The sequence below is a fragment of the Helianthus annuus genome, chromosome 1 (assembly GCF_002127325.2).
Source record: "Helianthus annuus cultivar XRQ/B chromosome 1, HanXRQr2.0-SUNRISE, whole genome shotgun sequence".
NCBI classification, from domain to species: domain Eukaryota; kingdom Viridiplantae; phylum Streptophyta; class Magnoliopsida; order Asterales; family Asteraceae; genus Helianthus; species Helianthus annuus.
Genome location: NC_035433.2, coordinates 90,993,423 through 91,008,387, shown reverse-complemented (window position 1 = coordinate 91,008,387; position 14,965 = coordinate 90,993,423). Strand labels below are relative to the sequence as shown.

Below are 14,965 nucleotides of genomic sequence, written 5' to 3'. Positions count from 1 at the left end.
CCACTGTGTGTTTTTTTGGTGTGATAAACGGAAGGTGGTGAGACATTTCTATTTATAGATTTTTTTTGGCGGGTAGTTTAGGCGGGATGTTATTTTTTATAACAAAAAATGTAATTAACATTTATCCGGATGTAAGCTTTGGCGTTATATATAATGGCGTTTCATATTTTTTGGCGTTTTTGTAGCCAGAGAGCTTAAATATAAACACAGAAAAAAGTACGCAGTGATAAAATTGGCGTTTTGTATTTATTTGGCGTTTTATTTTTCAATGGCGTTTTATGTGAGTAATGGTTTTTTACCTTTTTACCCCTAATGAAACGCGTCCACGTAATAAAATTGATGTTATTTACTAAAATGCCACCGCGCCAATCTAGTCCATAGATTGTTTTGATTGGACGATCAATAAGTGTTCTCACCGTTCTCACACTTTCTACCATTTTCTCTAAATCCTGACCCTATATATATATATATATATATATATATATATATATATATATATATATATATAGTGGAGGGTTCAAATGAGAAGAATTTTTTTGTAAGAAGAAAAAAGAAGAAGTTTCAACCAATAAGAATGCTTCATTTTACTTCATTTAATATTTGTAGTAAAAATGTAAATTGTGTTTTAATTAGAAGGACCTTATGTAAAATTGAAGGGCAATAGTGTATTTTCCAATGTTTCAAATATGGTAACCGTATCCTACACAACCAAAACCCCCATCAATCTCCTAAAAACCAGCGAAGTTCTCGTAAAAGCTAAATTCTTCTATTTCCTTCAATATAACCACAGAGTAGAAAACCTAGAAGTGTTTTAAAGGTAATCGGAGCACATTCTTCGTCGCCTAATTCCTGTTGAACTCAAGGGTTTTATATTTCAATAATCGCATCACATTCTTGTTCGATTAATAGTAAAATCAAGAATCAAACAAGTGTTCTATGGATTCAAACAAAGGAACAAGGAAGCCATCGGGTTCGAAGAGGAAGCGAGAAGCAGCAATTTCGAAACCAGGTTAGTGTTTTATTGGGGATTTGATGTTCGGTACAGTGTATGGTTGTAAATGGTGTCTATTGATGTTTGTGATGTTCTTAACAACCCGGTTAGCAGTTTTAGGGTTTTATTTAGGGTTTTATTTGTAATGTAGATGGTGTGATAGTGTCATATTAGTAGAATGTAACTATTTTACAAATGTAGTGTTATATGCAAGAATGAAGGGTGTTTTAATGGGGGTTTTATTTTAAATCGGTCTGTGGTGTGTTAATGGTTTTTGATGTTTGAAGGGTGTTTTAATGGGGGTTTTACAAATGTAGTGTCTTTTCCAGTGTTATATGCAAGAATGAAGGGTGTTTTAATGGGGGTTTTATTTTAAATCGGTCTGTGGTGTTTTAATGGGTTTTGATGATTGTGTTGTCCTTAACAATTATGAATAGATGGTGTCCTTTGATCACCATATTGCATATAACACTACAATTCTGATGTAGATGGTGTCTTCTGATCACCTTATTTAAATAACACTACAAGTCTGATGTTGACATAGTGTTATATGTAGATGGTGGCTGTTGATCACCATATTGCATATAACACTACACTTCTGATGTAGATAGTGTCTTCTGATCACCTTATTGCATAAAACACTACAACTCTGATGTTGACATAGTGTTATATGTAGATGGTGTCTGTTGATCACCTTATTGCATATAACACTACAGTTCTGATGTAGATGTTGTCTTCTGATCACCTTATTGCATATAACACTACAAGTACTTTCAGTTGATGGTGTCTATTGGTGCTCCTCTTGATCAATACTTTTGAATAAATTATAGTGCTTTATAAACCAAAATGTATAGTTATAATTTGGATTTCACGGTTCAATAACTAATTGTAAGAGCATTTAATTTTAGTCCGGAGAAGCGGCCGAATACCCAGATTCAAAATGGGAAAGGGATTCCATAACACAATTGGACAAAGCATCCCGTTGAGCGATTCGGATAATGATAACATAATGGAAGAAGGTACATATAAAATACAAAATTACGCATGTAAAAAACAGTTTGATGGACACTTTAGTTTTAGTAATTTGTTATGCAATATCACGTTTTGTCGAAATTCTTGCACCATGTATCACCAAATATAGGACACTTTAATTTTAGTAATTTGTTGGTTTATAATAATAAAATGTGTTCAATTTGCAGCTACAACATCACCCGATGCGAACAGCGATGACGACTTCGAGTCACCGCTTCCAGTACCATTCGCGAAAGGCAAGAAGTTGATTAATTCAAATTAACTGTCGGTTTTTTTCGTATGATTGGGAGCATAGTATAACATGTATAAATGTTTATTTTAGTTTCAAAAAAGCAACATACAGAACTGATACAACACACCGTTTCTCCGCCGACGACGACTTCGTGACGCAACCACCAATCACAAATCAATCAGGTAACTTTGCCCAAAAAAATTGAAACCAAAGTTATCAGTGTTTTCATTTCATTGTAAATATAGTCTAACTGATGTGAATATATGGGTTCCAGCTGCCAAATCACAGCCAGTCCACGACGATTTTGACAAAGAACCACAACAACCAGACAACGGAAAAAGACGTAAGTCAACAGCGGCTAGGAGGAAGTCGACGAGACCACCGGCGTCATTTCCATCAAAAAAATATGAGCCCTTCCAGGCCAAAAATTAAACTGAAGACGTCTTCGGTGAACCTTGTTACATTGGTCAACAACTTGAATAAACCACAAAAAAAGAAGGTCATAGAAATGGGATTCGGTACATTGCTGAATTTCAACATACGACATGTACCGACGCGGGTTGCATATTGGTTGGCAAGCAACTATGACGACAACGCATGAGTGTTGAACTTTGGCGAAACCCGTGTACGGATCACAACAAAGTTGGTGAATAAAATATTCGGAATACCAAACGGGGGTATAAAGATTGTAGAAAAAATAAGAGCAAGGGAAAGCAATCCAGTTGTGAGAGAATGGAGGGACCCGTTCAATGATTATACTAAAATGTCGCCACTCAGGTTGAAGGACATGATGATTTCAGACACTTCAAGTGACCGGGTGTTTGAATTGAACTGGTTGGTGTTGTATAATACTATGCTTGGGGAGATACGCGCATGCAACATAGTTAATCAACGATTCTTGGGATGCGTGGACCGAAATATTAAAATATCGAGCTTTGATTGGAGCAGCTACATGATAACCTGTTTAGAATGCACGGCGAATGCATGGAACCGGAAGCGGAATGACCCTTTTAGAGGCCCGATCGTGTTACTAGCGGTATGTGACTCTACTCTATTGTTCCTCATATGAGACTGAAACACTACATGCATAAAACACCACAACACTTTATAACAACAGAAAATTGGTTAAATCAGCTACATTGCATACAAACCCATTAAAGTCTTTTAAAACACTATTTCACTATGTCACTATGTAAAACACTACAGTCACATGCAATAGATTACATGTAACACCTCGAAATTTTGTGTCCAATAATGTGTTGACACGTGTCATGAGTTTACACGTATTATTAAATACTAAATAAAGGACTAAAGTTGACAAACCTTGAAAGTATGTAAATTCGAGGGTTATAAATGTCAACGAAGGGTAAATATACTGTATAGTAACCCTAAATGATGCTCGTACCTTCAAACGAATAAATCATGGATCGTACGGAGCGAAACGCGGGAGAAAGTGAGAGATTACAAGCTACAGGGGTTAATCGTGTCAACATGTTTAATTTATACCTCTGAGTGACCCTTTGACAAACCCGAGTCTTTGTAACAGTAAAATACGCTCACTAGAATATACTATATAAATTTCGCGAAGTTCCGTTTTAAAACGAGAAAGTTATGATCTTTATGATCAAATTCGTATGCAAAGGGTTAAAAGCGTCAACAATAAAAGTTAAGGCTTTTCGGATAGTAATTAAACTAACCGGGGACTTAACAATGCGGGTAAAAGTCACGAAGCCCTTAATTGTAAATAATCGAGGGCCAAATCGCAAAGTTACCCCTTCGAAACCGAAAGGTCAGGTTAATCATTACAAAAGATTTGAAAATCTTGGAAAACAGACCTCAGGCGGGCCGCGTGAGTGAAATCATCAAGCTGATGCGGGCCGCGAGCCACCTGAAGATCCGTTTACTGACTTATGGATTCAGGCGGTCCGCGTACACATAGCCTGATCTTTAATGCGGGCCGCGTGAGCCTCCCAGATGCAGAAAGTTTGGACAGATTCAATGTTTAAGCTTGTGAACGATCATTGATGCATTAATTGAAGCATGGGCGCCCTCTACATGCCCCCTAGCACCCAGGGCCCACCTGCTGATCATCCATGATCCATTGTAGGGTGAGTTGTAATGATCTTGAGCCCAATTTTTCACTATAAAAGGACATACATTGTGCACAATTGAAACACACCTCAAACCTGCATTCTAGTTCACTCCTGGAGCTCTAAAGCATTCCTCTAACATCTCTAGTCGTGCACCAAGCTTCTGTAAGTATGCCTACCCTTTTGTGGCTTAGTTTTTGCATAGTTTAGCTTAAAAGTCAATCCGTCGTAATTAACGATTGACTTTGCGATAAATCACAAATGGTCCAGTGGTTTGTCGAATCAAAAGTAGTTATATGTTGGTAATCATGTGGGCTTTAAACCCCTAAAAGGGCACCCTCTGATTCCCACTCTAACTAGTCCGAATGTCGAGTCAAACGCGTTTAGAAAAAGTCAACAGAAATGCTATTTTGCGATTTAATGCATAACCAGTAATGTAGATGATGTGTAACCTGTTTAAACACTCATAAAACATGATAATAAGTATATTAACTAGTCTAAGCTTGTTTGATCCGACCATTTGCTATTATGACCCGGTTCGGAGCCGAAAGTCGCAAAACTTTGACTTTTGCATTGACTTCAGTTCTGGCCCGTTAAAGTATGATTTAGATATGCCTTAGGACTCTCTTAGGACCAGGTTACATGAGGGTATAACCCTTTGTGACCGGTTCGTTGTTTGTCCGAGTCTTTTACACATTTCTGTTAAATACTTAAAAGTTGACCGTAACGCCCTTTGTAATTTAAAACGAGAATTTCGGACATGTGAAAGAGCCATAACTTTAGTTACTGATTTCTAAGCATGTCCCTAAAATTTCACGTCAATCCGAGGTCCAGAATAGGAGTTATGCTAAATAGCGCAAATTACGGAAACTATAGTAATTAAATAGCGCAATTAGCATAACGCCTATCTAAACCCAGATTTCGACACCAAACCTTTTACACACTGTTGTAAAATAATATTTTGGGATTTTTAAATATTTTTAATTATTTTTAACCTGCTCATAACATGCGGTTATGGCAACGGTTCGGTAAATACCGAATATACCCTTTTCGGCCATAACTTGAGTTCTACAAGGTCTTTTGACCCGATTCCAGTTGCTACTGATTTTAAATAATAAATAAAGTATTTTAGACTTTATAAACTGTTCGGGAAACTCAGATTTCCTGTAGAACTCCGAAACCTCTTTTATAATCTTTAAAAAGACCGAAATACCCCTTCGGGGCATAATATGAACTTAAACTCGTTACGGGCATTATGGGAGGTATCCTACTGATACCACAACCTCTTTAAAGTATATTGACTTAGGAAGCCAGTGTAGGACTTTTACGGTTACCCGTTACGCCATTTGCGCGCACGGTTCGGCTTATGTAACTAGTTTACATAGACTAGCCGAAACGGGTCAAACCATACTGTTTTGACCCCAAAATCAAGAGTGTGATTATTATACCCATATAAAACAAGTCTTCAAACTTGTTGGGTCCAAATCACATTCCATTCACGGTTTTCGCCTTTCACGCGATTAAACCGTAACTATCCGTTGAAACTGACCGGTCTAAGCTACGGCTAAATTAAAGACCCGTTAGGATTCTAATAGGTTATTTTAAACCTCCGTTCCAGAATAGGAGACCGGTAAAAGCTATCTGCAAATTTATTTCGATTAAGGATTTGTACTTGCAAAGGTAAATACTTTTAACTTATTTTCCGTTATACGGGCTTGGGTTACAGTATATAGCATACCGCTTGATCGGGCATCAAATTCTCCACAGTTAAGTGGGTATTTGAATAAATTTGATCGGCTCGTTTAAACAGTCTTGTTACTTAAAAGCCTTTGGGGGGTTAATGACCATGTCCCGGATATCCCTTGCATCATTTTACAAAATGGCCACGACCTAAGCGCGGAGTGTAGGCGTACACTCGTCAGTGCATAAATAGATCGCTGTGGTGTGTCTATTGATCTTTAACCCGGACTTGATCCGGGCTACTAAACGCATAAGGAACATGTAATTCGTTCACAAGATTATATATTTAAATAATTCTCCCAAGTTATAAAAGAGTTTGTGCCTCGTGCATTCAAATCAATTTTAATAAACATTTTTCAAAAAAGTGTCGGTTGAATGTATTTACCAGTGTAAACTGACGTATTTTCCCAAAAAGATTAAATGCAGGTACTAAACGTAATTGGCTGGATATAGCTCCTTAGCATCTTAAAGAGTCTCGCAAGCTTAAGATGCCTTCGTCTGTGAATAAAACTTATATTTTTATTTGATCCCCTGTGGATACTTTTCGACTATTCGTAATACATTTGATATTACAAACAATGGTTGAAATATAATTATCTTTATACTTCCGCTGTGCATTCATATATTGTGTGGTTTGACTATATTGTTGCCAACGACGTCACGATAATCCCCCACCGGGCCCACCGGTGAGACACGTGGAAATCAGGGTGTGACATTACAACAAGTCTGTTTGGAACACTACATTTGATATACTGTATGTAAAACCATATAAAACACTACAATCACTTATAAAACACTACAAGCATAAAACACCACAACACTTTATATAACAATAGAAAATTGGTTACATCAGCTACATTGCATACAAAACCATTAAAGTCTTTTAAAACACTATTTCACTATGTCACTATGTAGAACACTATAGTCACATGTAATAGATTACAACAAGTCTGTTTGGAACACTACATTTGATATACTGTATGTAAAAGCATATAAAACACTACAATCACTTATAAAACACTACATTTACAAACAGCTCACTATGTAAAACACTACAGTCACTTGTATAACACTACAATCAGCATGCATAACCCTTTACATGGCTACATAATTCTAAAAATTGAATGCTTATATGTGCAGGCTGCATATGCGTACGACCCTACGGATGTTTTGAAGTGTGATAAGAAAGGATCAAAACCGATTGAGTTGATAGATGACGCGATGCTCGACGAACTGCTCGGAAAGCTTGACGACACACTTTGGGCAGACCACCTAAAGCATAACAACCCAATGATACCTAAAATTCATGTAGATGAAGATAAGAAGATGAGTGAAAAGGTTAAGAAGATACAGGAAGACAAAAAATCATCATCCACCAACGCTAAAAAAGTTGAAACGACAGTTGAACAAAGTGCGGAAGACAATGTGGATGGGGGCAACGAAGACTACGGACCGTACAATGAGGGGGACGAAGACCACCTGGGAATATTCAAACATTGCAAAGATTATCTGTTGTCGCAGACAAGTACACAAGAGTTGCGGTTTTTAGTTGGGCCAGACGGCGAGTTTCGAGTCCCAATGGTATCACAGTATGGGACGCCGCCCGTCTACTCACAGGAAGAAAAAGAAAGTGAAGAGGTACAGGACTTGATAACCTTTTTAATGTTTGGTATGATATCATACCTATTAATAATTATATAAATCTGACAACGGTTTGGATGTCACTATATAATTTGGTTAACAGGATCATGCGCAAATTCTGGATGATGCATTTAAGGAATTTGAAGATTGTATTGAGAAGGTCAAAAATACACTGACGGAAGCTTTACGTTTGCACCCAAATAGTGACATGATATTGAGTAGGAAAGCGTCATGGATTGCGACGGTCCGCAAACATCTGAAGGACGTTGCGGATGATGAGGAAGGCGATGCTGTGTCAGAAAAAACCCCACACCTGTCAAAAACACTGGACTGTTGACTCAAGGTAATCAAACTCCTTTCTCGCCCATGACTTCATCATTTTGCGCAGAAGTGGATCAACTGATATCTGCAATACAATCCATACGACACCCAGGCGCACGATCGAAAGCTGAGGGCATTCAACCAGTAAACTTGCAAAGTGAATTGGACAACGTCGCAACAACATCAAGTATTTGTGACACTGAAAAGGAAGGAAATGTATTATTGCAATATAAACTCCGGAGGCCAAAAAGAAACACCAATCTTCCGGATGCGCTGAGGTCACCGTACGTGCAGCGCGTGGTTTCATTAACAAATAAACGGGATCAATTGGAAGCTGCATTGGCTAGCTGTATACTCAGCGCAACAGGAAACAAATGGTAAGTATCGATAACACTCATAAATTAAATAATTGAACGAATCTGCTTGCGAATTATTGATTGTATTTCATGTTATTATGTAGGGAGCCTATATTCGATTGCCCACCAGGTGTCTCGATTTTGAGAGGCTCGTTTGAGACGATCTACCCGGAATTATGCTTGGATGCAGAAATTATATCAGCATGGGCTGTAGTCCTTAACTACGAGGAGCGGTTAAGGGCACCGGGTACCCCCGTGAGGCTGTTTTGCAATGCCGGAATGTTGGTAAGGCACTTTTCACACTTTATAAACCCTATTTGATAATGTAGGACAGTATATAACACTACAACACTAAAAAAAATAGTACACAATGCAACAATGTGTATAACTAAACAGCACTTTAAAAGATGTCCAACAACTTTTATAACACTATAAGAACAGTATATTACATAATATAACACTATAACACTATAACACTAAAAAGAATTTAGGACAGCTATATAACACTATATAACAAGCTGGTACATTAAAAATCACTAAATAAAAAAATAGGATAAGCATATAACAGTATAAAACTAAAAAGAAATTATAACACTATGTAATAATGTGTAAAACTACATAGCACTTTAAATAAAATCAAAAACTATTTATAACACTATAGGCTGCATTCAACCATCATATGTATCCTATGAAACTAAATAATATGCCTTTATAAAACTAAACCAACTTATAACACTACAACACCATGTAATAATACAAAACAGCTTTTTGAATATCGTCAAAATATCGAAAGGACCAAGGAACTTAAATCAACTTAAATCTGTGATTTATTATAAAACAGGTGACACCTGATTTTGAAGGGACCGAGGAACACAGAATCTCGAAGTTCTATGGCGGGATGGAAGCAATATTAGGCCAGACAGATAACATGGACATCAGAAACTTCCAAATGGTATTCGTGCCAGTGCTGTATAATAAACACTACATTCTAGTGTTCTGCAATCTAGCACAATACCAAATATTGGTGATCGACAATATCGAGGGTGATGTCTCTATCAACATACGATACATCGGCTATGTAGAAAAAGTTGTAAGAACACTAACAGTAAAATAATAGTTGACATACAATATCTATAACTTTTAAAAAACCCCATTTGACCTCGTAAATTTTACAGATCAATGCATTATGCTCGTATGTCAAAAACCACTCACCTGCTATCGCTAAAAAACTGCGATCAACATCACCGGTTAGTATGAAGTTCCCGTGGCAAACAATTGTATAACGGCGTTGATTGTGGAATATTCATCATGCGTCATATGGAGACTTTTAAAGGTATTATTGTACTTATAGTTTAATTATTAAAGTTGAAACGGGCATCTACGCTAATTTGATTTGTATTTCTGTTCACTAGGGATAAGTGTGCGCGAATGGAACTGCGGGCTATCGCCAGAGCGAGACATCATGGGGCAGGTGTTGAAAGATCAATCGAAAGAACTATGTGACTTGCGAATAAAGTACTTATCAAAAATCTTGTTAAGTGACGTAAACTCACTGCGATCTAAGTTGGAGAAAGAAGTACATGAGTACGCAAATTTGAGTGAAGATGAAAGAATGGAAAATGCTAAAACTGCAAAGGAAAGGATCGAGTTCCGATTGAATGAAGAATAGCACATAGTTTCGTTAAAACTAATATGTTTTGATACATGTTTTATTTTAGATATTAGCCTGGTTCTGATATGTTTTGATACATGTTTTATTTTAGATATTAGACTGGTTCATTTTGTCTGGGAAACGGAACACACTGTACAAAGTGATGGTAATGGTCTATTTTCTATAATATAACACTATAATTCAGTATAAAACACTACAGGTATAACGTGACAACATGTAAGTGTTTGATTCATGTTATTATTGTTGTGGTAGTTGAAACTATAATATAACACTACATTTAAATATAAAACACTATATTATAAAAAGAATTCATTTAAATCAGTTTAAAAAAATGACAAAATTCCTTTTCATCTTGACAACCTACAAAACCATAAAATATAACACCATAATTAAATATAAAACACTATAAGTAAATGTAAGTCTTTAAACTAACTGTATAGCACAATAACACCATGTCTAATACTACACTTAATATAGATTACCAGCATCGTCACATTTGATTCATGTTATGTGAATTCGAACCTATAATATAACACTACAATTCAATATAAAACACTACACTTAGAATATGATAAACGAATTTAAGAAAAAACAATGTAAAAAACATTATGTTTCCCATTCATGGCCAACATGAAAGAAAAGACAAGTTCAAAATCTATAAAATCCAACACAAGGAATCCAACAAAAAAGTAAACGTGATTAAAAAAAAAAGAAAAATAGCTCAAGTACGCATAATTTAGTAATCTACTACTCCTGCTCTTCATCTTCTAGCTCCTCTTCGTCATCTCCTTCACCCGCCGCTTCATCACTTTCTGAGGAGTCGTCGTTCTTTTCCCTTGCCGTGTACGTGCATGTACGTATATTATGCCCCCCACGTTTGCAATTGCTACATTCTCGACCCTTTTTTTCTTCCCAGATTGACTAATGGCAATTTCCCGCTTACTATTCATTCTCGAAGGCTTGCCCATACCTTTAAATCTAGTGGTTTTCGACATGCGAACAGTTACAGGTGTTTCTTGGGTGTAGCCAGTTATTTCAGCAAACCTATCGCGACGACTCCTAGGGGGTGCGTTTACGACTGCCTGATCAGCCGTCGATTGATACTGGACAACATGGTCCCTGAAAGCGCACAACGCATCAAAGTTATGAACCAACCTGTTAATAAGAGACTCGGCTGACCTTGTTATCTCCCGTACAACACCATTAACTTGCTGGTACCGATCATCACTTTCATTAATCCCTAATATCGCTCCAGGAGCACTATTAGGAACAGCTTCCCTGGTCCACCGTCGCATTATATACCTTTCAGGGAACTGCCTTATATCAAGAAACCGCAAAACGCAAAAAAATGTGCGCGCACAAAAGCCGAAACTGTTCATACCTATTGCATGAACAACTCATGGTCATATCTAGCTGCCGCATCATAACCTAATATATAAAAACAAAAAAAATGAGAACAAAAATATATACTCAATTAAAACTATAAGATAGAACACCATGTACAAGAAATATTATAAACAAACAATTGTTACATTCTCTGGTTACCTGAAAAAATGTAGTACACGTTTGAGAAAAGTCCTTCACAGAGAAGTTCACATAATTATCCTCTCTTTCATCCCATTTTCCAATACCACACTTGTGAATGGCTATCTGAATTTCAAGTTGTGCATCGAAGAAAATTGTCCGTGTGTATATGTTTGCCGCCTGTTGTTCTAAGACAAACTCTTTTGCAAATATTTCGGGGTTCGTGTGCCTAGTATCGTGATCATTCTTCCTGTGCTCGTGTCTTTGGGCTTCAATTGCAGAGTCAAAATGCCCCAAGAATTCAACAAGCGTACAGTTCGGGTTGCAAAACTGCCCAAAGAAATGGTTCTCACTTTCCAAACGTGATAAAGTACGCATCAGCCCAGACATGTGTTCATCACGATAGTACGCAGGGATCCATGTATCGCTAATCTGATAAATTGACTGTAACCATTCATGATTCACCAAATCAAAATCAGCCAATATAACACCCCATTCGGTTTCAAACTGTTCGGGTAGTAATGCATCAGTCCAAACAATACCACACAACCTCTTCTTAAAATCGGTGCTATTGCATAGGTTGGCGCCAACCTAATAAACAACGAGTCAACATTAAAAAAATTAAATATACAATAGACATGATAAAACATTATATAAAAGTAAAACAACATCGATAAACAAAAAACGACATATTCAGATATAAAAAACTACAAAAAACCAACAAAAGAATTCCATTAAAACAATAAACGTCGTAAACAATAATTTTGGTATTTAATAAACCTTGGTAGTAAGTTTGTCCATTAAAACAAAGCCTGTGCCTACTTTCAGGCCAAGTATCTTGAATAGCTTTCCTCATCGCTGGGTCTTGATCAGTTACAATCACAGGTGGTGCGCGCACAAATGCCTGCCGAAATGCGTTAAGCAACCAGCTATATGTTTCGGCAGTTTCATTACCTATTATAGCAGCACCCAAGGTAACATTACGATAGTGATTGTCAACGCCGGTAAAATGTACGAACATCATATTGTACCTACAAAAAAAAAAAAAAAACTGGTGTGATAACTGATTTGATATTGTAAAATCCATATAAGTGTAAAAACATAAAACAACCTACATTATTTAAATAACAAATTGAAATTAAAACACTATAAGTGTTTTAACAAAACAACTAAATACCATATGACACTATTGTACATGCATATAACACTAGAATAGTGATACCAAAAAATAGGAAAAAAAAAACAGGTGGATTAAAACACTATAGAAACAGTTGTAATAAACATTGACATGGGGATAAAACACTATGATATAAACTTAACGAGTCTATTCATGCATATCACACTACACTATAATCATTATCATGGTGATAAAACACTATGATATAGATCTATTATGGATGTAATGAATCTAAAACTAAAGGTAGGATACGAACTTGTTACGACGATAAGTAGCATCGAAGGACACAACATCCCCAAACATATGAAAATTTCTCTTTGTATCTCCATCGGCCCAAAACAACGCCCGTAAAATGCCATCGTCAGTTGTTAGGTATTCCATAGAGAAATTGAGCATAAATTCTTTCTTCCTTCTTAGGCGTTTAATAACCATGTCAGCATCGTACTCAGCTATATACCTATTTAAGTCTCTCTTGAAGTTTTTGAAGTCAACTTTCGTGGCACCTACCTTGTAAAACCCTCCATAAAGAGTCCTCATAATGTTAAACGCTCTAACTGGACCAACGTTTATGGCACTCAAAGCATTTACAGCTTCTTCCTGTACATAATTGATTCCTCTGTTTTCAGGAAGTAGGTACCTGTCATCTTCAGCAACAAATGAGTGGTTATGCGACTCCTCGAAGTAATAAACCTCGTAAAGATTATCCGGGGTTAACTTAACCCGAATGCATGCTTCACATCCGGTCCTTATAGAAGGAACCCTGTGAGTAATCTTAGTCTTCGAGTTATCATTAGAACTACCGACTTCCTGAGTCGAGTAAATCGCCTTAAAGGGTTTAGTACCCTCTTTTGAGCATAGGAAGTATTTATTATGTGTGACACCCTTTTGAGGCTCGTATTGAGTACCCTTCCTAGCTGTGAAACCTCCCGCCTTAGCATATCTTTGGTAAAAAAGAAAGGCATTTTCGAGCGAATCAAACATCATATGCATCTGAGGTTTAATCGAATCGTCGACATCTGGTATAAATGTCCTCCTTCGAGAATTTGGGGACACGTGAACATCACCAACGGGCTGGTATGTAGGAATATCTACAACAAAAAATTGACACATCAGTCGTTTATAAAACAGTGATAACAACATGTTTCTAAATTTGATAAAACACTATATGAAGATATAACACTATCCGTTTACTGTAAAGACACTATACAGTTTAATTAACAATAATATGTTGATTTAAAACACTTAATAAACATAAAACACTATGAACCATAAAATTAATATCTTTGCACAGAATATAACACTATTGATGGGGGATAAAACACTATGAAAAGAAATTAAGATGTCTGTACATAATATAACACTATTGATTGGGGATAAAACACTATACATTTAAATATAAAAAAAAAAAAACTCTGTTAATGATAAAACACTACAAAAACTTACCCTAAACAATTCAATGTATAAAACACTATGAAGGGAAATTAAGATGTGTGAACAGAATATAACACTATTGATCATGCATATGACACTATACATCTAAATATAAAAAAATAACTCTGTTAATGATAAAACACTAAAACAAAAACTTAGCCTAAACAATTAAATGTATAAAACACTATGAAGGGAAATTAAGATGTCTGTACAGAATATAACACTATTGATCATGCATATGACACTATACATCTAAATATAAAAAAAACCCTCTTCATGATAAAACACTAAAACAACAACTTACCCTAAACAACTCAATGTATAAAACACTACATACACACAAAATCAAAGCATACTAATAACCTGTAACACGGTATACTAAAAAAAACACGTCGAACATATAACACTACATATCGCAACATGATAACTCTTAACAGACTAAATTACTATGATACACATGTACCTGCATCGCCGGAATCCATTGAAATTGATATAAAACACCAGAATCGAAGAAGGGCGCATAAGGTAAACAACTGTATTGTCTCTGCCGATTTCGTAAGACTTCATGTATTTATAATTGATGAATAATGATGCGTACATGAAAATCTTATTGGATCTTGCAAAAAAATACAAAATTCGAATCAATCCCTAAAAAATCTCATCGCTAGTTTTTTTTGCAGTTATCTTGGAAATCAATTAATTGATAAGAATGTAAAATTACTAATACACACTTTTGAATTAATTAAGATAAATGACAC

At 36.1% G+C, this 14,965-nt stretch overlaps 1 protein-coding gene across 1 annotated transcript; it reads right to left on the bottom strand.

The window, feature by feature from the left end:
- Window positions 1–10,842: 10,842 nt before the first annotated feature.
- Window positions 10,843–14,689, bottom strand: LOC110928708 (protein FAR1-RELATED SEQUENCE 5-like). The gene is made up of 6 exons (XM_022171746.1): window positions 14,671–14,689; window positions 13,033–13,864; window positions 12,477–12,630; window positions 11,621–12,190; window positions 11,457–11,503; window positions 10,843–11,392 (listed from the first exon to the last, which is right to left on the bottom strand). The coding sequence occupies exons 1-6, from the start codon at window positions 14,687–14,689 to the stop codon at window positions 10,843–10,845; spliced, it is 2,172 nt and encodes a 723-aa protein (XP_022027438.1).
- Window positions 14,690–14,965: the final 276 nt, after the last annotated feature.

Coding starts and splice junctions, on each gene's coding strand:
- LOC110928708 (XM_022171746.1), bottom strand. Junction 12,631..13,032: donor GCTACTTATCGTCGTAACAA/GTTCGTATCCTA, acceptor TTTTTTTTGTAG/GTACAATATGATGTTCGTAC. Junction 11,504..11,620: donor CGTGTACTACATTTTTTCAG/GTAACCAGAGAA, acceptor TTTATATATTAG/GTTATGATGCGGCAGCTAGA.